Source organism: Eleutherodactylus coqui, chromosome 11 (assembly GCF_035609145.1).
Source record: "Eleutherodactylus coqui strain aEleCoq1 chromosome 11, aEleCoq1.hap1, whole genome shotgun sequence".
Taxonomy (NCBI): Eukaryota; Metazoa; Chordata; class Amphibia; order Anura; family Eleutherodactylidae; genus Eleutherodactylus; species Eleutherodactylus coqui.
This window is the reverse complement of record NC_089847.1, coordinates 122,677,635-122,704,528: the sequence shown is the minus strand read 5'-3', so window position 1 is coordinate 122,704,528 and position 26,894 is coordinate 122,677,635. Positions and strand designations below refer to the sequence as shown.

General features: G+C 47.5%; 1 protein-coding gene across 2 annotated transcripts in view; it reads right to left on the bottom strand.

The window, feature by feature from the left end:
• Window positions 1-10,801: 10,801 nt before the first annotated feature.
• EXT2 (exostosin glycosyltransferase 2) overlaps window positions 10,802-26,894 on the bottom strand; it is a 93,762-nt gene continuing 77,669 nt past the window's right edge. For both annotated transcript variants that reach the window (XM_066583468.1, XM_066583467.1), the window contains exons 11-14: window positions 25,314-25,457; window positions 24,941-25,069; window positions 23,431-23,513; window positions 10,802-15,988 (exon numbers count right to left, since the gene is read on the bottom strand). In XM_066583468.1, coding sequence (XP_066439565.1) covers window positions 15,850-15,988; window positions 23,431-23,513; window positions 24,941-25,069; window positions 25,314-25,457 — 495 coding nt within the window. In that variant the 3' untranslated portion in view covers window positions 10,802-15,849. The remainder of the gene's footprint in view (window positions 15,989-23,430; window positions 23,514-24,940; window positions 25,070-25,313; window positions 25,458-26,894) is intronic.

Here is a 26,894-nt window from a genome sequence, read left to right as displayed (position 1 = left end):
ATACAAAGACGGCCACTTTATCCAGTAAACAACCCAACTAAAAAGTCATACACAGCAAAAACAAGTAGCCTTTCTACAAGCAGCCATCAGATCCTATCCAGATCTTGGATGGAGCCAGGGTTGGGTTGGAGTTTTTTTTTTAAAGGGACGGTATGACTTTCTCCCTCAATGTTTTTTTTTTACATTATAAAGCTCCTCTTGCTGATTAAAACGAGGGCTCTGCCATCCCCGGCTGATGTGGTATTCCGAAGTTTTTGTATTTCGAAGATTAGTATTTTTCTTGAATTAATTAGATATGCGGCGTTATTGCATTAGTGTCTATAGGAAGAAGTTGCTGTCTTCAGTGGTGGCAAACGGTACTGCAAGAAACATGAATTTGGAATAGCTTCCGCCAGAGGTAGGAGCCGCTTCCTTTTAATCATCAGGATGAGTCCTACAACATTAAAAATCACATAAATGTAGGTAAGACATCCCCTTTAAATGTATTAAAGTTTATAATTAGAATGGCTGCGCAGAAGTGAGATAGTTAGGAATTGTCGGGGACGGCAGATCTGGACCTGCTGTGCCACACACTGGTTGGGTTGAGGGCCAAATCCAGACATCTGATCCTCACCTTTTAACCCCACTAGTCAGGATATGGGCTTTGCGGTGGGGTCCCAAGGCCATTACTCTGAAAGTGGTCCTAGTAGAGTGGCAGCCGACGCTACTACAGCAAGGACGACGTGTGCCGCGACTGCCAGCGGCAGAGGAAGAGGTAAGCTGGCGGCTGTGAACTGTAACAGGAATATACCAAAGCAATAAAAAGTGGCCCCTTGTTCTACCATTACACTAACTATAGGGGCCCATGAAGTGTAGCAGACAGGCCCATGTGAAAGAGCAGATCATTTGCACTTTGTGTTTGCATAATTTTGGATGTTTTTCAACCCTGTGTCCTGGTAAGAGTAGAGGGTGTAGAAGACACAGTTGGACATGGGCCCTGATTCTGGTGCCCAACAGCTCCTCTGCGGCATTAGCTTGTGGTTTGGGGCCTTTGGTGCAGATTTTGCCCAGGGATCCCGAAGCCTGAACTTCACCTGAGCTAAAAACCCCAATCATTTCCTCTAAGGACCTCTTGGTGCCGGTTAGATACAGCATGTCGGCGCCATCATATTAGTGACGGGCTGCGGTTTATAGAACCAGTACTCCCCACATCCTGTCACTCGGAGGCTGCGTCTGATGGATCAGCTCCAGCAGCGAGTAATCTCACCGTAGACAGGAATGTAAGATGGAAGCGTAAGCCAAGATCCGAAGAAATAAACAGATCAATCACTGCTAGGAGGGTTATTAAAGGGACGTCAGGCCTGCGACGCTCCTCAGGCTGTTAGTCCATCACAGGACGCATGTTCCTAACAAAACCTGAACCATCAATCATCGCCACATTTAAAGGGGTTGTCCACCTTGGAAAAACCTGATCACTATGTCAGCGAGAGATTGACAAAGTCTTCATGCCCTTTTTCTGCCCTCTGCGCAGCACCAATTTGGCCGTTATTTAAAAACCTGGGTGATCTGTGACAGACTAGGTTGCTAGGGACTCACAACTGGATGAAAAACCTTTTACACGGGACAAATATTGCGCTACGGCTTTGCAACATATGTAAAAAACTGCAGCCGCCATCTTGGTGAGCCATAGTTGCGGCATAGGAGCAACAGACTGATGGTTCGGCAGAGAAGAACAACTGCAGTTAATACACCCCACTCCTGCTCCTGTCCCAGGACATAAATTTTGTCCCTAAACTGGAGGGTTGCTTTATAGTGTTTGTAAACTACTCATGGTCTATCCTAAGGATAGGCCATCAATAGTAGTTCAGTAGCCGTCCACCGCCCAGGAGCCCCACCAATCTGCTGTTTTCTGGACTGGTGCCCTCATGCACTGAGCTGATTTCGGCAGGAAGCAGATAGCTCTGTTCCCACTGCAGTAGCCTTAATATTACGGGCAAAGTTCCCATTGAAATGAATTGGTTGCAATACCAAGTTTGGCCACTGCAGTGGGAACAGAGCTGTCCACTTCCTACAGAAATCAGCTTTATGCAGGAGCACATGGGCCAGGCAATCAGCTGATCAGCTGTAGTTCTGAGTGATGGACGTCTACTGATCTACTATTGATGACTGATCCTCAGGAAAGACCATCAGTAGTTCACAACTGGACAAACCCTATAAGATAAATACTGTAGCATAAGCGATTGGTGTTATTGGAGGGAATATAGAATCACAGAATGGTAGAGTTGGAAGGGACCCCCAGGGTCATCAGGTCCAACCCCCTGCTCAGTGCAGGATCACTAAATCATCCTAGACAGATGTCTGTCCAGCCTTTGTTTGAACACTTCCATTGAAGGAGAACTCCTCAACTCCTGTGGCAACCTGTTCCACTCATTTATCACCTTCATTGTCAGAAAGTTTTCATACGCACAGTATCTTCCTGCAATTAGTGGTAGAGTAGGTGCATGCATTGCAGAAATTTTCAGCATGTAAATCTGCGCCAAAATCTGCAATGAATTCCACACCCGACTATGCTGTAGATTCTGGTACACATTTTCACAGCAGACCCATGCACCTACATGCTACACCAGGTCCAATGTGGCACACATTTCCCACTCCCAAGCCACTACCATTTTCTGGGAAAATTAGAGTAGAGGACAAAAAGTCACAATTTTTTTTTGCATGAGCGTAAAAATCCTCTACGAATTTCCCCCAATATCTGAAACTTAGTTTTGTCAGATTTTCTTATAAAGTAGTTTGTACAGAAATAGAAAAACATGGCTGCTTTCTTCCTAAAACAGCGCCACACCAGTCTACAGGTCGTGTCTGATATTGCAGCCCTGCTCCGTTGCAGTAAATGGAGCTGATCTGAAATACCACATCAGCCCCATGCCAAATTATTAAAACCTGGTCAGTTTTATCTGTTTCTCAAGGACTTATTGGCATCCGCTCACTAGAAATGGAAGGAGGTAGTGGTGGTGGGGAAGTGGCAAATGATCGTGTTTATAGATACAATGTATAAAACGTAGCAAAATTTGTAGCCATTTTGAATCCTTTGATCCACAAGGTACTTATGGACACAGAAAAAGACAAACGCAAGCTGCTGCACGGGCGGGTAGGTTTGGATCAAGATAATTAAAGTGTCCTTTACAGTAAGAAAAGGGGCGGCTCTGACAACCACTGAATGGTTGTTGGCAAATATTGTCTCCGAAGAGCTCTAGATGGGCGAAGCCCCTTTAAATACTACTGATTCTGAAGAGCGGGTCCTCACTGCAAAGCCAAAATCTGCTTGATTGGGAAGCAAGGGTGAGTGAGGGCAGGCTGAGTGCGCGAGGGGAGACCCCTCCAAGTCATTGCTGTTCCTTGGTATAAAGTTTTTGCTTGTGTAACTATTTTGCTTTTCCCTAACAAGTCTGGGATGAACACATTGTAACATTAAGATATTAATAAAAGTGAGTTGTATATAGGCTTTGTGGCCATCTCTGTGTATTATGCCAATGACCCATTAAAAATGGCGGTTCCTAAAAGAATTCGCAATGTGTCCTTTCTTATGGGATAAAGCTATGATTTACCTGAGGATTGAGAAGATGTTCGGCTTACTGATCTACAACACACTGAAGGGCCCAGGAATCGGATCTTTCTCCATATCTCACTATAAATGTCCCGAGCCTTGGATTTGTTTCCCTTTTCATGCCAGGCAAAACTAATACACTGTGTGCTACCAAGTACTGCTCCTCGGGGGCGGAGCATGAGTCAGGGGGAAGAGAATTATACAGGTATTCTCCCTTTAGGGTGCCATTGAATCCATGTCATGCCCCACATTCTTAGGTCCTGCACTAGGAATCACACAATATATCAGCTTTGCCTAGAGTTTCCCTTTATGCATCTGTAAACTCTTGGTCATTTATGGTGACCAGATTCTGAGATGGGTCTTCCTGGAGACAGGTAGGTGTAGTGTCTGGAGTACTCACCTTTGGTATCCACACTATTGGGGAGAGGTATCGGGGAAGAAAAGATTCCCATTGATGGGTGTTCAGGTAGGAACCGTTGAGGTGGTAAATGAGCTACAGTTGGCCACATGCTTGCAAGAGCTTTAAAAGGGTCTTCCCACAACTTATCAAGTGCTGCACAGCCTTCCAGGTTGCGGCTGACCAGGCCACGTGACTGCTACAGCCAATCACTGACTGTAGAAGGTTACTGCTATGGAGGCTTCTTTGGTCCTTTCGTGGGCCAAGCCAACTCTTTGTATAGAACCCAGGTCCCATTGTTAAATATTCCTCTCCCAAAACATATAATCAGATGCCCGATATAAGAACAATCATCGCCAGTGACTGGAGGTGGAGTGGATTTCGGAATTGTTTCGGCTTTCCCACCTCCATTCACAACAAACAGGCAGTTGTTCATAACGGATACTGCCTGTTTACACGGGCCGATCGTCATTCAGTTCCCTCTATGCAAAAACTGAACAATGAACGAGAGGCGAACAAATTCTGGGTGTGCAATCATACTGAATCAATCGTTCAGAATCCTGATGGATACGGGAATCTGATTGATTTGTGGGCCCATCCAAAAGGCCCCTTTCACATCTGCGGTGGGAATCCATTTTTGTTGGATTCGCTTTTACATGTGAATGCACAGAAGGGAAAAACCACAAAAGAAGACAAAATAGATCCGTTAAAAATGGATATAAATGGAAAAAACTAATAGAAATGATCCTTTTTTGACAGATCTGTTTACCGAATGTATTCCCTTCAGCTCTGTTTAAAAAAAAATTGATCCATTAACCCTTTCCAATCCAATTTGTATCCTGGTTTTCCTAGGGGGCTTACTTCTTTTCTTCTGTAATACAATGGCGCTATATTCTGGCTAAAGCCAGTACTGCATGAGGTGACACGTTGGGTAGGCTCCAACAGCAGAGAGGCTGGCAATATACAGTAAGAGAACCCCGACGGACGTCTTTCAACATCAGAGCTGTACAGCCTTAAATCATAATGTCTTCAGAGGTCAGACAGTGGATTGGAAAGGGTTAAAAATGGAAATCAAACCGCTGATGCGAATGAGCCCTTATAAAGTCACACAGCATTGGCTCACATATCTTAGCATAACTAGGCAGATCTACCGTTAAGGGCTCATTCACACAAGCATACGCAGTTTAGGTTCGTGAAATATGTAGCCTTTTCATGGACCAAACCGGTGTAGTCGCTGCGGTTGCATTTTTTTTGCACGCCCACATATTCATTGCAACCAACAAGGAAGGCCCCATTGGTTTCTCCTGCCTTCATGCGTAAATACGCAGTGAATTTGCATGTATTATATGCCTCCACTGTGTCTTTATGCAATCCCATTGACTTTAATGGGCAACTTCGGTCCGTGATCCAGACCAAAGTAGGACCTTTTGTGATTTTTTTTTTAATGTGTTTCAAAACACGTCTGAATACCCAAATGCAGATCAATGGGGTTTAAGAGCTCCATATTACAAACTAAGGACGAGGACTTTATATTAATGTAGCAGAGTTGAGTTTGTCACACTAGTTAGTGCATCGTCATAAGGATGTAGTAGGATTTGCTTGCAGTCCTATGTAAAACCATATATAACACATCAGAACATGACAAGCTCAGCTCTGCTACATCCGCACCTTTAAAGCATTAGTAGTCCCCTGGTGCAACCAGCTGAGATGGAAGTCCCAGTAAAACCAGCACTAAGTAAAGGGATTTTATGGTGGGGAAGGACACGTTTGGTTTTAGTTATGATTCGCAAGCTGTGACTCCGGATGTGCGCGCCGCTGAGGTTTATGGACCTTTGATGAATTTCTTTTCGAAATCTGCAGGGCAGTAATCAGCAGAGCCGAGCCGCAGCCGCCAGGTCTGTGACAAAGCCGTAATGGATGGGTCCTGAGCTCAGACTAAACCTCTTGGCAAAGATCTCCCCGCATGTCCCTCGGAGCTGCTGACAAGGCGCACAATGGAGAGCAGGGGCGGCAGATTAAGAACAGGCCAAGAATCAAGGAAAGGTGGGACCTGCTTAAGAAAGGTGAAGGCCCCAGAAACCATATACCCCCCTCTGGAAGGAGCGGGCGGACGGATTTCAAAGGAGAGATGAAGGAAATAACACGCAGAACACTCAGCGCTTCACATCTGATATGAGTTACAGTCCTAGAAACCTCAAAGATTGGAGAATTACCGAACCAGCAATTCCCTGAAATACAATCACGGACATGAAAAAATGCACCAAGAAAGAGTTGTTGGAATTAAATGAAACTTTCTTTGTGTGATTGTAATGATGATCTACACTCATTGTAAAGAAAACAGAACCCCTTCCCTACAAGTTGTCCTTTTGCTGTAAAACTCATCCTGCAGTTCCATCTCAGGCAGATCTGTAAATGCTGAGAGTTGTGGTGATTAGATGAATGGTCTTGTCACCTGAGACCCTAAAAGTGGTTCCCCCCTTGGCCTATAAGAGGCTCTCGGAGGCTCCTTGTGTGTAGTGACCTCTTCTTCCGCTTGTGTGGACCTTGTTGACCATTAGACGTCTCTACGACGCAGAGAAGAGATTTCACCCTGTTACCAGAGTCTGAGAGGGGCGCATTATTGGGAAGTGAGAAGCTGGATGTCGTATCAATGAATTGTCCCCCACCGGCCATTCTGACCAGACTGTTAGGGGATGTTTGGACCAGTGGATGTGTGATGGCACACAAGGTGACTAGGCTCAGGCTGCCCCCTACAGACCACCAGTAGAGAGGAGTGTCTGACCAGACTGTTAAGGGGGTGTTGGGACCAGTGGATGTGTGATGGCACACAAGGTGACCAGGCTCAGGCTGCCCCCTACAGACCACCAGTAGAGAGGAGTGTCTGACCAGACTGTTAAGGGGGTGTTGTGACCAGTGGATGTGTGAGGGCACACAAGGTGACCGGGCTCAGGACCCCTGAGAGACCACCAGTAGAGAGAAGCGTCTGACCAGACTGTTAGGGGGTGTTGGGACCAGTGGATGTGTGAAGGCACACAAGGTGACCGGTCTCAGGACCACCGACAGACCACCAGTAGAGAAGAGTGTCTGACCAGTCTGTTAGGAGGTGTTGGGACCAGTGGATGTGTGAAGGCACACAAGGTGACCGGGCTCAGGACGCCCCCTAGAGACCACCAGTAGAGAGAAGCGTCTGACCAGACTGTTAGGAGATGTTGGGACCGGTGGATGTGTGAAGGCACACAAGGTGACCGGTCTCAGGACCACCGACAGACCACCAGTAGAGAAGAGTGTCTGACCAGACTGTTAAGGGGGTGTTGTGACCAGTGGATGTATGAGGGCACACAAGGTGACCGGGCTCAGGACCACTGAGAGACCACCAGTAGAGAGAAGCGTCTGACCAGACTGTTAGGGGGTGTTCGGATCAGTGATTTGTGAGGGCACACAAGGTGACCGGGCTCAGGACCACCAACAGACCACCAGTAGAGAGGAGTGTCTGACCAGACTGTTAGGAGGTGTTGGGACCAGTGGATGTGTGAGGGCACACAAGGTGATGGGGCTCAGGACCACCGACAGACCACCAGTAGAGAGGACTGTCTGATCAGACTGTTAGGAGGTGTTGGAACCAGTAGATGAATGAGGGCACACAAGGTGACTGGGCTCAGAACGCCCCCTAGAGACCACCAGTAGAGAGGAGCATCTGACCAGACTGTTAGGAGGTGTTGGGGACCAGTGGATGGGGGCACACAAGGTGACGGGCTCAGGACGCCCCCAACAGACCACCAGTAGAGAGGAGCGTTTGACCAGACTGTTAGGAGGTGTTGGGACCAGTGGATGTGTGAGGGCATACAAGGTGACCGGGCTCAGGACGCCCCCTACTGACCACCAGTAGAGAGGAGTGTTTGATCATGTGACAAGCACCAGCAGCCCTAACTGTTTCATTGTTCACCATCAAGAGACAGGTGGCGCCATCATTACAGAACCCTCTGCCCGGACCATTTCCAGGCACTTACCAGAAGGAAATATGGATTTTAATGCGGAATTTACCGCGGCTTGCGGTGCAGAAATATTGAGCCTGCGTGAAAGGTCCCTAAATGACTAGGCATTGGCTGCGGCAATAATAAGCCGAGAGAGGATTTCAAAAAATGAAGTTTACTGTAACAAATATACAGTTTTTGAAAACCGCCGCAGACTCTAAATCTGCCGCAAAACTGACATTGCGGATTCAGACCCTGCAGAACGCAGATATCTGTGTAAAGCTGCCTAGATGGTCCTCTTGCTTTCCGGTTGCCACATTGGCAGACGAAATAGATGTGAACGTGGCCACAGGCTGATGGGGGTTTCCAGTCTATGACTGGAGGCAACAATTTTGTTCCCATTCACTGACAGCAAACAGATCAGTATACAGGGTGGGGGGGGGGGATTTAGCATTTTTTTTGGGTGCAAAAAAGTGGCAAAAGTTGGCACGCGCATCACCTGCGCAAAAATCTTGCAACTTTTTGCTAGGGAAGTCTTCTTTCCCCAAGGACCTGCTTTGCTATAATGAACCTACAGGAGGCAGCAGTGAGATGAGACTAAGAATAAACTGGAGCTCACATTTTTGAATGCAGCTCTGGATGTTACTGGAGCACAAGACGTGCTATAACTCAGTGAAATGATGCTCGAAGTTACCTCACTCCACGGGTTCACATGGCGGAATCCGAAGATTTTTCCAGCTCTCGGCCGCAGTTGAAAACAATGGGAAACACTTGTCGATCCTCCTTTGCGGCTGGAAGGATCCCTACTTTACCTGAAGTGATGGGAGGCGGTTTTGACACAAAAACTCCTTGTATCCGCAGGGAAATGGCCCGTTCCTGAGCGTGATGTCACACGGGCCGAGTTGCACAGCCCGACATCACACTCGCCCGTGTGAAATTAGCCTCAAGAAGTGACATTTTCTTGTGCAGATTTGATGTGGATTTCCCCTGAAGGGACTTGATGATGCGATTGTTCGATCGCTGGGACAGTGCACTGCATTACTTATAGGCCTAGTAGATGCACTGTATAACAGCTGCCTAGTAGCCTGGGCCACATGGCAGATATGGAGGTCAGGCTCCCAGCCACCATGGGAACCTATTAGTACCTTGTGATCGCACTGCGGGGTGCTGATCGGTGACAGAAGAAGCCCCTCCCCCTGTCATCTGCTAACATACTGTAGTTACTATTCATTATAGCATGTAAGGGGCTAAATATTAAGGACCTGAGGTTTCCATGTTCCTGGCGGTAAGAGGAGGAGCCTGGTTGTCAGTAGTCAGCCAATCCACCGCCTTAAAAAGATGTATGGGAATATTGCTTGCAATACCATGCTAGGCCACTGCAAAGTATACGGCACTATCTGCCTCCCGCTCTCTGCACAGTGACAGCAACTCCCTAAAGAGCCAATCAGCTGGTGTCCCGAACTGCACAGATTTTGACTTGGATTCAGCCGCAGATCTGCAACTGCTTTCAGTTTACACATCCAGGCGCTAGTCTCAACTCCAAATACTGAGCTCTCACTGCAACACTAGAGGGCAGCAAACATCGTCACCCAGCAACCGCTACTGAGCGCCACTCCGCCACCTTCCCCCCTTGACAGGCATCTCGCTTCCGCATCACCTGACCGGCGGCACTCAGTAGCAGTTGTCAGGTGACAGTGTGCGCTGCGCTCTTGGTACTGCAGTGGACACTCCGTATTTGGAGGTGAGACGAGGGTCCTTACTTGTGAACTGAAACCAGTTGCAGACCCGCTGCTGAATCAGAGTAAAAACCTGCGCCAACGGTGCGGATATTGAGTTTTTGATACAGAAATGCTGCAAATGTTGCCACAGATCTACAGCTGCAGCATTTCTGCTACGTTTCACCGCACCCTTAAAAGGAACCCGTCACCATCTTAATGCTGCCCAACCCACAGGCCGGTTTGCCCACTGCGCCAATGTAGGTTTTATTCTAAAAAGTTGCGCCATTTGAGCATAAAGTTAGAAGTTTGACTGCGAGTGGCGTTCTGCGTCATGGGGGCCTCTCCCCAGCGCTCTTCGCTTTTTTTGCGGAGAGAGCGCGCCATCAACCTACATCACATTTGTCAAGCTCAAGGCCTGCAGACTAAACATGGCCCCGCACGTCATTCTATGTGACCCACAACGAGGCCCAGACACAGAAGGACCAACTCTCTCCTGTCCCCGGAGGACGCAGCCAGCACTTAGCAGGGAAAGGGGGGCAGCGCCGGCACAGGTGAATGGGTGCCATCTTGGATCCTGAGCTCTGGCGCACCTCCACAAATGCAAGGAGTAGTTACATTTGGGGCTCATTCACATGAATGGATGCAGTATCGATCCAGGAACTTGTGTGTATTCACTCTGTATTTAGACTCTTGTATAAGCATGTCTTGCAGATTTCTCCTAGCTTCATGCGTAAATACGCAGTAAATGCACGTATATCATGCATATTCACTGTATATTTACGAAACCCCGTTGAGTTTAAGGGCCAATTTTGGGTCGGGATACGGACTAAAATAGGAGGCGCTGCAAATTAATGGTGTTTAAAGCGGTCAGTATTACGCATATAATATCCGCCCGCATGAATGAGCCCTTATAAACAGCCCTCTGAAGGCAGCCAGAATGCTGGGGTCGCTCTCGGTGAAAATGAGTGCGGCAGCCGTGATCAATGTGATGCAGATAGGAGAGGCGGCACGCTGCAAAGTCTAGTTATTCTGAAACGCAGAATAAACAGGGGGCGATGGGCACACCGGTCCCAATCGGGCAGCAGGGAGCTGCTGGCGAGGTTCAAAGACAGAGAAACGGAACCAAAGATATAAAACTGGAAGCAACTTGCTGGATGCGCCGGCAGTGCGACCAACCGAACAGTATTTATAGGAGGGGCATCAAACAGTTAAAAAAGAAAGATAAATCATTTCACAGCTTCCGTCATACATTGTGGTGAAGGTGAGAAAGAGTCACCAAAATCATCTAAACATTAGTAAATGGTGGAAGTAAAGACAAAAACCCAATGATGGAAACAAATAAAAGTAACTTGTGATATCCCAACTGTCTGTGTAGTGGGGGAGGGGCTGAAGAGGGAACCGCCCACCAATAATAACCTCTTTACAGCCCCTAACAGAGGTTTCAAAGAACCAACTATATAGACCCCTAATGTGCTGATCAGGAAACACAAAAATAGGTCCTTGTCTTTTATGCACCCTCCAGCCAAAATAAAGGTCATGTGACACACACACACATGCCTGCTGCTCTAGTATTCTGATTATACTCCAGAGCTGCACTCCCTATTCTGCTGGGGCAGTCACTGTGTACATACATTACTTATCCTGTACTGATCCTGAGTTACATCCTGTATTATACCCCAGAGCTGCACTCCCTATTCTGCTGGTGGAGTCACTGTGTACATACATTACTTATCCTGAACGGATCCTGAGTTACATCCTGTATTATACTCCAGAGCTGCACTCACTATTCTGCTGGTGGAGTCACTGTGTACATAGATTACTTATCCTGTACTGATCCTGAGTTACATCCTGTATTATACTCCAGAGCTGCACTCACTATTCTGCTGGTGGAGTCACTGTGTACATACATTACTTATCCTGTACTGCTCCCGAGTTCCATCCTGTATTATACCCCAGAGCTGCACTCCCTATTCTGCTGGGGCAGTCACTGTGTACATACATTACTTATCCTGAACGGATCCTGAGTTACATCCTGTATTATACTCCAGAGCTGCACTCACTATTCTGCTGGTGGAGTCACTGTGTACATAGATTACTTATCCTGTACTGATCCTGAGTTACATCCTGTATTATACTCCAGAGCTGCACTCACTATTCTGCTGGTGGAGTCACTGTGTACATACATTACTTATCCTGTACTGCTCCCGAGTTCCATCCTGTATTATACCCCAGAGCTGCACTCCCTATTCTGCTGGGGCAGTCACTGTGTACATACATTACTTATCGTGTACTAAACCGGAGGTAAACCTTGAAGTCCAACATGGTACTAGTTGGGTTTCTCTAATAAAGTGAATATTTGCTTTATGTACACAGTGACTCCACCAGCAGAACAGTGAGTGCAGCTCTGGAATATAGTGCAAGGATTTTCCAAAAAACAACATCTACATAAACTACCGAGCCCCTTTAATATCCAGTTGCAGCTGTGTTGGGCTGACACACTAAGAATTGGACTCAATAATTGATGGGTGACACCAACCAATATTGTGAGTGCCCGCTACTGCGAAGGATCAGTGCAAGAAAGTTCCACAGAAGGAACATGAAACAATAAAATATATTAAAAGACTATGAGATCTGTGGCCGGGCGCCGCTGGTGTGAACCATAAAATCCCAACAAGGAGCATACAAAAATATTGCAGATGCAACAACTTAAAGGGGCTGTCCGAGGTTAGAAAAACATGACTTCCTTCCAAACACAGCGCCACCCTTGTCCATAGGGTTGTGTGTGGTATTACAGCTCAGCTCCATTGAAGTGAATGGAAAATGAGCTGCAATACCAGACAAAACCCACACACAATGGTGGTGCTGTGTTTGGAAGAAAGTAGCCCTGCGTTTTCTAACCCTGGACAACCCCTTTAAGGGGGAACTCATTTTTACACTTCACAGTGTAAATCCATCTAACACATTAAACATTGCAATTACTTTGCTTTACTTGTCTTGTACTGATTTTGTGTTAAGGCCCATTTACACGTAACAACGTGTTCAAACCAACAACCTTGAGCGAAAACACTGTCCAACAAATGTTTGTGAGGTCTTCATAAATGCATTCAAATGAGGTTATTTACATTTCTAGGACCGTAAGGGAATATTACCAAGTACATAATAAATATTTATTGCGATTTTGAAGTTTGGCGCTGCCTCTTCGCCTGCTATTTGTATTGTATCTCTGAGTCGGGAGGGGTATTGTCTCTCCTTGAGGAGAGCACCTGAGAAGACTTATAGGGCCATGCATGCTCCTCTGGGTAATATGCATATAAGGAAGATGGAACAATCCTGGATGGCAGCGCCACCTACTGGCTGGCAGCATTCCTGCAAATCAATGTCCAACCCTTTATTCAGGTCTTAAAGATTGGGAATTGAAAGCCAAGCTAGAATCCATTGTATCTCTGGAGCGTCTCTCTTGATTGTGCAGCAGTTGTCTCCTAACACGGCCGGGCTCCGCTTCCCTCCATTCCTTTTCTCAATGGCAGCAATGTCCTGATGGAATCTCCCACCATGTTCATCACTGACAGCTTCACAGTTTTCTGGAAAATCTTTGAGATGGGCATGGAGAAAGTGAGTCTACAGAGACAAGTAAACCCCGCTCTTGTGGCAGCACATGAGCGTCTCCTCCACCAGCTCTGGTTTCCCAAAACTACTGAACAGACCCTCTGAAAATTATTCGGCGCCGCCTTCTCATCAGCCTGAAGAACAGATTGGCCTAATCTGGGGGCCAACAGCGATACCCCTCTTTCAACTTTGCATGACTTAATTGAGAAAATTTTGATATCAAAAGCTTGAAACCTTCCCTTTTTTGTTGCAGGCTCTTTATGACGTTTTTCATTAGTCCTAGTTTGAGGTGTAGCGGAGGGAGTAAAGCCTTCTTAGAATCAATCAGCGGTTCATTTTGTACATTTTTGTAGCAGGTTGCTTCTCTTGCAGGCCAGTCTTTTTTAATGTAGTGAAGCTCACAGCCCTACTGTTCCATTCACAAGAAAATCAGCAATACTTGGTGCGGTCCAAATGCAATCCCGAAGAGCAAACACTTTGCAGTACAATTCTCCACAATCGACACTTGTCTGCATGTTGGGGGATAAGTAGTGTATATGCCTGCTCTCTTGTATCAGTAAGTATATGGCTGCTTTCTGTGATTTTTTTGTCTGTTTTATATTCCCCTTTCCGTGATTTTAACTAACGTTCAGTGTAGGGACCCACAATAAATGAGGACTCTTGTTGCCGATTGTGGGCTTACGTATTTTGGCCAAAATATCATCTAATACCTCATATTTATCAATACCATGCAGTGCAGATTTGAACGCTTAGGGGAGCCGCTGGATTCAAATATGGCATCGCTAATAGGTTGTACGCCTCCATGGTGCACTACATGTATCATGTTGTCTGACACACTGTATCTACTCTCCGGCCAGGAATAAACACTAATAGGCCTCCCCCTCAATATGGGGCGGCATTGTGAGAGGCTGTCTCATCAGTGTACTCACATGTGTTACTTGCTCCTCCATTAGCAGTCTGGCTCTCTGCATGTTGGGAGTTACATGGTGTATATGCCTGCCCTCTTGCACCAGTTTATTAATAAGTATATGGCCGCTGTGATTTTTTTTGTCTGCTTGATATTTCCTTTTCTCTGATTTTAATAGTGTAGGGACTCACAATAAACGAGGACCCGTGACGAGGGTTGTGGGCTCACGTATTTTGGCCAAAATATCAGCTAATACCTTGCATTTATCAGTATTTATTTATAACATACAGTGCAACTTTGAATGCTGGGGGACCCCGAGGTGCCACTGCCAGTGTAGTTCACCTTTGGGGTGCAGGGCAGCCCGCTGGTTTCAGATATGGCGTTTTTTTGTCTGTTTCAGATTTTCCTTTCTGTGATTTTAAAATAAACACTAGAGTTAATGATCAATTTTCTCTGTCATTTTAGTTTTTAGCAGCATCAAATTCATACAAATTAGTTACTTTTGTTCAATTTACAATTTTGTTGTTGAACAGTGTAATCGTTCAGTGTGAATGTAAAAAAAAACCAAAATCCGCACACCTGTCGTTTCAGTGGCTCGCTGGCTTCTCGTCCATTTAAATGCTCCCCATAGGAGGTGAAGCGCTGAGCGAGAAGCGGACAAGAAGCCCGCGAGCCGGCGGAAAGTCTTTGTGTAAATGCTCTGCAAGAGCGCAGACGACCCAAGCGGTGACATCAGCGCTCATGAAGTCTTTTTAAAAACTGTCGGCCCGTGTAAAAGGGCCTTTACATGTCTTCTCCAGTCACATCCAAACCTGCACTGAAAAATCCTGTCACCAGGGAGCAGTGCATTGTGGGAGCTCAGATGGAAATTAGAGTATAGCGATAATGCTAAGGGCTTGTTCACTCTTGTATGAATGCTGCAGAGCGGCGGCGGGCTGAGTGTGGCATCCAGCAGACTTCAGACTCAAAGATGCCAAGTTGAACCCATTGCCTTACGCGCTCCGACTGCAATTAAGCGCCATCCCGTCCCTGATTTTTGTGGAAATCAGCACCGGAGGCTCTGAATGAAGTCTCTAATGCTGATGTGAAGAAAGCTTAAGTTGGGTCATGTGTGACAGCTGAGTGGAGGCAAATCTCGGTCTGGTTTCAAGGACAGCCAGCAGCAATTTGAGAGCAGCTTTGGGTGTGACTAGAGAAACAAAGTCACAATTAAAAATAGACAGAAGTAAATATATTACAGAACATTTTCTGTAGATTTCTCCGAAATTTTCATTTAGGACAAGTCACTTTAAAAAAAAAAGCAAAACGCTGAAATGGTGTGAACCGGAAGAGCACACTTTCCCCGCCATCGCCTTTTATCTTGGTTCTGCTGCTGCAGCGGTATCCTGTTGTGGAGGTAACAAGTCACATGGACACCAGTCGGCCCCTTGTTTCAAACATGATTGGTCACCTGGTAAAATACATTGATAAACAGTCAATGCTGGCGTATTTCAAGTTTGGCGCCATTACTGTAACATTTGGTACACAGACCGGAGACCTATATAGTGGATCGTATATACAGTAATGTACATCACTCAGTCCAGCAGTCTGAAATGAAATGCGTCTAAGGAACACTACTGAAGTGTGATCGAGTGAAACGCGTGATGTCAGACGTGCGCTCCTTGTTAAAGGCTGCCGATGTTGGGGAAACTCTTCAGTTTCTCGGGGAAGTCGTCTTTGTAGAGTACGGGATCGGCGCGATGTTCCACCACCTTCAGGGGCATGGTGCCGAACACGGTGGCGAATTTATTAATGCATTCTGACCTGTGAGGGGAGAGAACAGAGAGGGTTAAAACACAGTCATTGCAGAGCAGCCGGCGGAAAAGAGACGATGGCGGACAACCCATAACCCAAAAGAGGAAGCTGATGAAAATGAACATAAGTTGTGCTTCTTCGCCCATGGCAGCCGTCTACCTAGCCTACTCCTTGTTCTGGCTCTGTTTTGGGGTAACGGTATGTGAGGTTGATATCTTGTGTTAATAGAAATGTGACTAATTTGGTTTTCCAGATGATGGAGTAACGGCCAGTGGGGTCTAGTGACAACGGAGCTGTGATGGCGCTAGGGCAATGGTTCATTAACCCCTGGGGTGCTGGGACAATGTCAATGTGACGGGGTTTCAGGGCAATGAAGCTGCAATATTATGTTCACAATATAAGGAGTATGGGATCTCTGCGCCAAGCGGTGACACTGTGATATTCAGTGCTGAAAACATTGGTGCGGTCTACTGGGTTCTTCATATCATGGCACCACGCCCAATGGGAAGTTCTACAAACACTGCTGACTTTTATTGTGAAGGTTCCGCAGCGTTTACGGTATAATGCATGTGGAGGAGGTTTTTAAAAATCTCCACACGGTGTGGAAATCTCCCACGGTGAATCTGCAGCGTTTTCGAAAAAAGCCAATCGAAATCCGCAGTGCGTCTATTTATGCTACGGATTTCATGCACTGAAGTACAAGGGTTAAAATCCATGGCAGATCAGCAACAAAAACCAGGGCAAAAGCTGCACTTTTCAGATGTGGATTTTCGCTGCGGAATTTGAGAAGGTGACCCTAAGGCTGGATTTAAGCGACTGTATATCGGCTCGGTTTTCACGTCGAGCCGATATACGGTGTCCTCATCTGCAGGGGGGGGGGGGGGGGATGGAAGAGCCAGGAGCAGGAACTGAGCTCCCGCCCCCTCTCCACCCCTCTGCACTATTTGCAATGAAAGGAGGCTGGACGGGGCGGGGCTAAATTACGAGAATTTGCTCCGCCCCATCCCTCCCCATTGCAAATAGTGCAGAGGGGCGGAGAGGAGGCAGAGAGGGGGCGGGAGCTCAGAGCACTGCTCCTGGCTCTTCCATCCCCCCCCCCCGCAGAGAGAGAGAACGTATATCGGCTCGGTGTGAAAACCCAGCCGATATACGTTCATCTGAATCCAGCCTTAGGGACCGATCACACGAGACTGAAGTAGTCCAATGTTAGCCCTGTGGGGCCTGACTTTCTCCCCTGTTAAAATTCGCATGTCTTTACTTCAAAACCGCAAGATTAAATTCCGATGCGCAAAAGCTTTCTGCTGTGGAATTACAGACATCTTGCGGAATTGTTTTCGCCGATTTATAACATATAGGAGGTGGAATTCCATAAGTCTGCGGAATAAAACGCAAGAAATTCTGCAAGATGTTCTGCAGGCCGCAGTAAGAATGTAACAAAATCTGCAGCACGTAAAAGCACCCTTAGGTCGGGCTCACACAGGCAGATCGGATGAATGCCTTTAAATGCCCTTGTTTCACCGCGGATGTCGATCGCAGAATCTGTAACTAAATCCGCCTACATGAGACTGAGACTGCTGTTACACGGCATCATTTCTTCCCTGCAAACACAGGCAGACAGATGCTACTTGCAGCCGGCACCCGCGCTCGTTATAAGGAGTCCAGGTGCCGGCCGCACCTGGGCGTAGAGGGCATCAACCACCCAACATCAGGACTGGAGAAGCGCTGCCAGAGCCCTAGGAAATGACCTCCAGTGGCTACTACTGACCAAACCGTCATACAACGCCTCCATCACCCCCCGACGTCCCTTATTGAAAACTATGCTAACAGCACAGCACTTTGCAGGTCGATTGGCATTTGCCAGAGACCACCAGCGCTGGCGTGCCCGCTATAGGTGCCGATTCTTCTCACTCATGAGAGCTGGTTCACATGTCTTTTGTTCATTGAGGTGCGGTGTGTGACTTCTACATTTTAGAGCCGTGTACAATGCTGCTACGACCCCCCAAGATCTCGATGGCATTCTTGACAACAATGGCACTGCAGTTCTCAGAACACATGGTGTCACTCAGGTCTAATACACGGCATCACCCTTACCCGCTACCATCACACCTGGAGCCAGCGATTTTGTAACAGAGAAATTCTGCATTAACGAAAAGACAGCCGGAGGGCGAGAAAAAGAACATGCGAGTGGTTAACGGGACACAGTATACAGTACAGCAAGCGGAGTCCATAAAGCCAAAACTGGCACCTTGGCACAGACTGTTGGTTTGTCCGCAGAACGCAACAAAGGGCAGAGCTGCGGAGTGGCAAACTCGTCACCGACCCCGAAGCGGCACCAGACACGTCACAGTCTAACTGTATACAATACGTGTTCTCTGCAACTACAACTCCCAGCAACAAGTACGACAACAGATAGAGTCACCCAAAAAGGTACAAGATAATACGGAATATGAAGGCTGACAGCTGTCAGAGCATGCTGGGAGTTGTAGTATTGCAAGAGTTGGAAAGCCACAGGTTGCATGTTGACAATGCAGGATATGAAGATCATAGGCTAGCTGAGCATGCTGGGAGTTGCAGTGTCACAAGAGCTGAAGACAAGCTGTGGGTAGATGATGTAGGATACAAAGGTTGTAAGCGCATGCTGGGGGTTGTGCCATCCTCAACTGGAAGACCACAAGTATGAATATCAAGGGCTGTCAAGGCTTGATGGGAGTTGTAGTGTCACAACAGCTAGAAAGTCACAAGTTGCATGCTGACAATGTGTGATACGAAGGTCAGAGGCTATCAGGGCATGCTGGGAGTTGTAGTATGCCAATGGCTGGAAAGCCACAGGTTGCATGCTGACAATGCAGAATATGAAGGGTGTAGGCCATCAGGGCATGCTGGGAGTTGCAGTGCTAATATCTGGAAAACCATGCGTATTAGAGTCAAAGGCTGTCCAAGCATGTTGGGAGTTGTAGTGTAATGATAGCTTCAGGATCTAGGAATGAAGGCCTTGGATGAAGCAGCACACAGCGTCACTAGATACATTACATACCCGGAATATTGGCTCCAGAGCGTCTTGGGTTTTCTATAGAAACCTGAGCTATTGAGCGCAGCGCATTCTTCCCATCACCCCCTCCCCTATTGTGTTGGAGCCCCGGCTTCCCTGCTGGACGTTCATATGTTCCTACCTGCGGGGGATCCATCTTGATTCACACAAGCCGAGAGTGAAAATCATCAGTCTTCCAGGTCCGACACAACTGCAGCCAACACGCCAGCGCCTCACGGCGATATCAAGAATGTGAGAACCCGAGTACCCAGCAGAGCCTGGCTGAAGACTGCGCCATAAACCTACTGTGCGGACAGCCCCGGCCCGTGCTGACACCGCTCCTCATCAGCGCCCCCCGCAGTAACCCTTACGTCAGCAGAAGGGCCTGCTCCGACGATACGAACAATCATCTCTTGTACTGACCCATGATTACTAAGACCAAAGTCCCTGACTCCGAAAGTGTAGAGGAGTATATGGGGGTTAAATGGTATATCTACTTGTCACACATTAATAGTGTGATTGGGGAGGGTCCTGACCACTGAGACCACTAGTGGTATGATCTGGTCTCTAGCTCCAGAGGAGAAGAAATAGCACAATATTCCAAGGGTCTTAAACCTCAAGGTCTTTCACACTGCAATGGTCTAAGATTGGGTGCACATACACGGACATGCCAAAAGTCACGGGAGAGGAACTAATACTGTGTAAGACCCCCTGTAGCCCGGAAAAGTGCAGCAACTCGATGCAAAATCAATTCCACAAGTAGATAGAAGACGTCTGGAGGGATGTTGTTCTGTGTGGATAGCCACCCGCAGCTCCGGGGTAGTCATAGGTACAGAATCTCAGGTGTGAATGGAACTCTCCACCACACCCCATAAATGCTCTATTGAGATCACGTTGGCCGAACGTTCAGACTGCTCCTTTCATAGGAAGTCTCCAGGATGCTCCTTGAACCACTTCTGGACAATTGGGGCCGACTGCACATTACATCATATTCCTGTGGAATATCCCATCATTGTGGGGTACATGAAGTCTATGAAGGGGTGCAAATGGTCACCAAGCAGGGCACCGATCAATGATGGGTTTAGGTGGCCAATTGGACCCAAGCCATGCAATGAGACACCCAACACCAGTATGGAGCCACCACAAGCCTTGCTGACAACTGAGGTCCGTGGCTTCATGGGGTCTGCATCACGCATGAACCGAACCATCAGTCTGAAACAATTGGTACAGTCACTCATTGGACCACAACACATGCTGTCAGTCCTGTAGGGTCCAGTTAGTAACCTCACAAGACCAGGTAGGGCGCTGTGCCCGGTGTTGGGGTGATAACCGAGGCCTCTGGTGGGTCTTCTGCCTCCATATCCCATGGAAGCTATAGAATGCTGCGCTGACCTACAGGATATACATGTGAGGTCTCTTGCATTGCATGTGGATGTGATTTCTGCCGGAGTTGCTTATCTGTTCACATGGACAATTCTAGCCAGACACCGCTGGTCGTCATCTATAACTATCCGTGGGCAACCACTGCGCCGTCCACTGTGGGTGGTAATGTCGTCTGACATATTCCTGGTACACATGTGACACTGTGGATCGAGAAACGTTAAATACTCGCACAACTTTGGAAATGGAACGTCCCATCTGTCTGGCGCCCACTATCACGCCTTGTTCCAACTCTGATAATTCACGTTGCCTTGTGTTGCACGCTGGCCTGTGTTCAACCTCAACGTATACAGGTGGGGGCGTCCCAAGCGTCACCTCAGGTAACCACACTTCGTCATCAATTTACATACCGCTATCCCATCACTTTTGGCATGTCCGTGTACATTAGTTATGTCCCGCCGTGTTGTATATATGAAAGTCCGGCCTTAGTCACAGTGAGAGCAGTTGTCATGCTTAATGCCATTGCCACTCCAACTGAGGTCGTCACCCAACTTCTCCAAACTCATGAATGATCAAATACTTCTTTCACGTTTCCCGCGATACATTAAAATGATGAAGGTCTCACGGTTTGGCTGCGGTATAAGTGAAGAAGGGGTTAAGCCGACAGTCCAAGTGGATAGCAAGAGACCTAGGGGATAGAAGTACTATCATTCCCTCCTCTGTGTCTTCCAATCCTCCCCAAATTCCAGCCATTCCTAAAGCTGTGTGCCTGACAGAACATCAGGAGAGCAATCAGCCCTCGAACCGGCTCTAGATAACCCTGCATGGTGGAAGCGCAGACATATGGACGGAGATGAGGGCTTCCATAACTCAACTGGCGCTCACAGCCCTCATATCATCCCTTAACCCCCTCGGAGCAGGACATTTGTGGAGCATCTGCTCAGCCGCGGATTCCTCAGGACCAGAGAGGAAAATGTGGGTCCTTCACTGAAAATGTATATATATTGCTAAAAAAAACAAAAAAAAAACAACTTATGCATCAAAGAATTACAATCACTAAGTCCCGGCGGCTGCCATTACATGGGTTCTAGCGGCTGCCGCTTCTTTTTTTGACAATTGCTGCGCTGAACCTGCAAGCGCAGATGCAGCCCGGCAATTAGCGTTATTACACGAGTATTAACGGGGCTTGTGTAAAGCAGCCTTAACACCCTTAGCGCTAACTGCAAGGGGCAGCCCAGCAATTGGTGGGAAGACGTGAGCACAAGCAGCTTCAGGGGCATTTCACCTCCTTTGGTGCAAATGAAAGTAACGGGAGCGCCTTGTTATAGAATGGCTATCAATTAACAACTGCAGGCAATCACAGGCCACAGTGCCCAGGTGCTGTAATTTTGGCATATCCGCTCAGATGCTGTGAGCGGATGCGCCAGGTGGAAGGTATCTGACCGTTATGATTGGCTGCAGCGGTCAGGTAGTAGCTGTTAAACACTAGGGCGGCGGGGCTGTGGCACTGAGGACGGGTGAGTACTGCTGGGTGGTACTTTAACTCTTGTGCATCTTAAAAAGAAATTATGTAATTCATTTAATAACCGGCCAACCCCTGTAAGTGTTCCATTACATTTTCTGAGTGATAATACATACACACACACATATATATATATATATATATACACACACACACACACACACACACATATATACATACACACATACACTATACATACGTACATATACATACACATATACACACTATACATACATATACACACACACTAGTATGAGTGAAAAATTAAAGGTACACTTACAGGGTTGACTGGTTATTATATACACACACACGTACACAAATGATTGCTGTAAAAATATACGGAAAATGTAAGCCTAGCATAATACGTGATGGACAAGTCCAATAGTAAGACTGAGGATGTTAAGTTGCCTGTAGGCACCATTTGAGACCTCCCCAATTGTGTTAGTGGAACAGTCGCTGACCTGTGAGGCGGCGCAGTGAGATCACGGAATATAGACGCCTTAAGGTGCTTTTAGACGGAACGATTATCGTTCAAAAAAATCGTTCCTATTGAAAGTGAACAATAATCATTCAGTCTAAACGCAGCCAATGACTGAACAACCAATGAGAACCGTTCACTTTTCATCCGACGCCCATTTTATGCCGCATCGTTGCCTCGTTGACTTAACAGCAATTGTTCAATCCTTCTCATTCACCTATCAAGCAAATGTGAAAGACTGAATGATTCTCGTTTGAAGGCTGTGTGAGAGAGACAGGCTGTGTGAGAGAGAACCGGCTAGCAGTGACATCACTCGCTCGTTAAATGATAATCGGCTCGTCTAGAAGGACCCTTCCTACGTTCAGCTACCGGCTCGAAGCTGAGACTCCGCTTGGCTGTGGCTGCCAACGGTCGCACGATCTTATGGACCTTACCGGCAAGATCACGCTTTCAATGTCAGCCGGTACCTGTACATAGGACTGCACCCTTATACGGGGGTCCATGCAGACAAACCCTTTCCCAATTAAGCCAGTCCAGCCATGACTTGAACACAAGTCCGGCTCCTTAAACACCTGGTCTCATAGGTCTTAGCATACACGCAGCTGGGTGGCTTCATTTGAAGAAGGACGTGCCTACAGGAGATGTCTTATTATGGTGGGATGCTCCTTTTTTCCCCTTATTACACAGAGCTTCACACAAACTATTGCTAAATTTTGCAAAATCTGCACAAAGAAATGCATCGCCCCCTAGACAGCCTCCAAATGCACGCCTTCCTGCTACGGTCTGCAAATGGCGCTGTGTGCAGATCTAGCCAATCAGTGCAAAGGGTACGCAGCTACACAATGACATCAAGGACAGATTAAGCGTAGCATAGCAGCAAAATACAAATACAACATGGGGAGAGCAAAAATCAAAGGGGGGCCTCAACACAAGGATCAGAATGGGGCCCCCTACTGGTTGATCACATAGCACCTAATGGTCCTAAGTGAGTGAATTGATGGATTTATGAGACCGTCATCCTGCAATGATACAGGGCCACTTACCTTTCCACCATATGCGTCTGATCCAATGACAGTCCATCGATGGCGGTGCACTCAGGGCACTTAAACTTTTTGCGAGGCGTCACCTATAGGAGATGAAGAGGGGAGGCCATCAGAATGTGCATATTGATCACAGAGAACAGGACATTTTCTCGCAGTGCAGTGCTAAGCCCAAGACCCAATGAAAACAGATCACAGGATTTGCATCCCCCCTCCAAGAAAGACCTGGTGATGACAAGCCCTTTAATTCCCTTTTAATGACTTCTTGCACCGCCAAGGTCCCTGTGTAAACATCATTTGCTCTCGTGGAGTTTTCTGAGCCGTCTGTGGCTTCTCTGTAACCTTCAGCCGACACAGCAGATGAGCTGCGGCCCCCTCCTTCTCACCAGAAGAGGGTAATCCCTGGGAGAGATAGACGGCCGGAGCTGGCAGGAACTCAGGGTTACCAACCTACCGCGCCGTTTACAAGCGGAGGAGATGCCATCACAGCACCTGATCTGGGCGCTGATGACACCATGGGAAATGTATGTGTGAAGGGCTCAGGATCAAAGAGTGGCTGATACCAGCGAGATACCCCCGGTAATTCCGGGGATTGGAGAAGATGATTGCAAGATCACTTTTAAATTAACATTCGCGCGGGGTGAAATTTTTAATTAACATTCCTCTCGTCAGCTGTCCCAGCGTAGACAGATGGCCTTCTATATAGGGTGCCCAGTGATTCCGCTCGGATACTTGGCCACTGGAAAGATCTCGCGCTCCAACAATGTAAAGGCAACTGAACATGGCGGGCGGTCGGCTAATGTGAACACACCAATCGGGAGACGGATGCAAAGATGGACATGTTTTTTGGGGTAATGCTACAACGAGGAGCAACCATGTCATAAAAGTGGTTCACTGGGGAAATTCGTTGGACCCAAACCAATTAGCATTAGCCGACCGTTCATCATGTTCAGTTGTCTTTACATTGTTGGAGTGCGAAATCTTTCCAGTGGCCACGTATCCGTGCGGAATCACTGCGGCTGAGAGAAGGCCCGACGTCACTGATGACTTCCCGTAAACCTGCTGGGGCTTCTACATTAGAAGCCCACATGACAGCTTTACAGAACATCACAGGGTCTTCTCACCTGGCGACGTCACCTGTCCCATGCCGCGGCGTCAGTGGGGAGTATTTATTTATTTTACATAGTTTGGGGCAATAAATAACTTGGAAAACCCCTTTAAAAAGTCTGAGGGAGATTCACTGAACTCTTTTTTGAAATAGCGCCACTCTTATCCATAGGCTGTGTTTGGTACTACAATACTCATCTAAAAGGGCACGTTGCAATACCAGTCACGGCTCGCAGAGCACAGGGGTGCCTTTTTCTAGATAATCTGGATATTTTAGCTTTTCTTATACAACCCCTTAAAGAAAGAAAACTGTACATGGGGCAACGCTGGGGCACTTCCCTAAATTTGCCACTCCGATCTATAACCACTTCACTGGCAAATGGTGGCGAGTTACAGACCGCGTTACCTTGATAGGAGCTTTCCCCGTTACATTGGCGACCAAGAAATTCATAGCGATGTCTTCACAATTCATATGTGCATCCACCCAGTTCTTGATGTCTCCAGGCATCTTGTACGTGTACAAGTAATTAAAATACTGCCAGCAAGGGAAAAATATATATATATATTAGTATGGCAGCAACACGGGATGATGCGCAGAATTAAAGGAGCTTGAAGATTAGAATTTGTAGGTTGAGACATACATTATACGACAATAATAGGGGATGTCAGGCGGCAGCCAGAAATACGGCCTTGGATCACTACTGCTACCTCTGCAGCCCCTCTAACTAGGGTAGGAGGTCAGAAAGTAAGGTTTAGGTGGATGACGAACTGTCTGTTACCTTATGATAGAACGCAGCTCCAGTCAGTACCATCGACACCTCATTGGTCCATTCGGACTCGTACTTCCACTTGTTCATCTCGTGGTCCCATAAGTGAAGCCGTCCCGGGTATCCAACCAATCGATCAGGAAACTCCCGCCATACCTGGAAAAAAAAAAAAACACCGCTCATCAGTACGAAGGAAGAATTCAGCGATGATTGGGGAGGACTAGGCCCAATGACTGTTTGCGGAGCGACTTCTGTGCAATTAAAGAGGTTGTCTGGGACTGAATTATTCATGACCTGTACTCAGGATAGGTCATGAATAGTTGATCAGGGAGGATCCGTCGCTCAGGACCCCCGGTGTTCAGCGATTATCGGGCCGGCTGGACGGAGCCGGAGTCCTCATTGCAGCACCCAGTTTGCTACTGTCGATGCAGTTCCCACTGAATGCAATGCAATATACTAACCTGGGCCGCTGTAATGTGGATGAAGCCGTCAGCCTCTGGCTCCACCCATAGTGACAGTACGTCCGATAACAGCAGATTGCCGAGGGTCCTGAACAGCGGACCTCCGCTGATTAACTATTGATGACCTATCTTGAGGACAGGTCATCCAGTTGTCAGATGACCATTAACCCTTTGCAATCCAATTTTGGATTCAGGGTTTCCTTGGGGGCTCTCTCTTGCTGCCATTATACAATGGCGCCATCTGCTGGCTAGAGCCAGTACTGCGGTATGTGACATGGTGGATTGGCCCCCTGACAACAGAGCAGCCAGTAATCTACAGTAAGAATACCCTGCCGGTCGTCTTCCGACATCAGAGCTGTACAGCCTTCAATCAGAATGTCCTTAGACGTCAGACAGTGGATTGGAAAGGGTTAAATATAACTGCAAATGTGCTAAAGTAACAAAGCAGCGGTACTTACCCGTCCGCGGCCACCGAGCGCTGCAGCCCTGCGGTTCTCCCGGGGTTTGTGTAGGAACGAATACAACTTGACTGCTGCAGCCAATCAGAGGCCGCGGTGGTCAGATGCCATTCTCCTGGCATGATGCCAGGGGAACACCACCTGACCACTCCGGCCTCTGATTGGCTGCCGCGGTCAGTGGGGATCCTTTTTTAAACAAACACTGGTCAGGCTGCAGCGCTAGATCGCCAGGGGAGGGTCGCTAAGTACAGTCGCTTTTGTAGCGATACGTAAAAGGGTTGGTCTTTTCTTTGCGTCCCAGTAAACCCCTTAAAAAGGGTTAGACCAGGACCACTAGTCATCCCCCATCCACAGGGCAAAACTTTCTGATCAGTCTCAGTGTCAATGTGAGACCCTCACCAACCCCGAGAACGGGTTTCCCGTGTCCCCATCCTCTTTGCTGCAGTTTTACTGCGCCCCCAGCAGTGAGGCCGCTCTAACACGGGCGCTTGTAAAAATACTGCGCCTTTTAATGCAGCGATTACTGCGTTTTCAGCACCGTTATAAACGCAGTCAAGCAAGCTGTTCATGCCGGAACTGAAAAAACAGCAAAAAATGGGGTAACCACAGTCTACTGCAGCGCTGAAACCGCACCCCATTATAGTCAATGGGCAAAGCATAGTATTTTAATACGC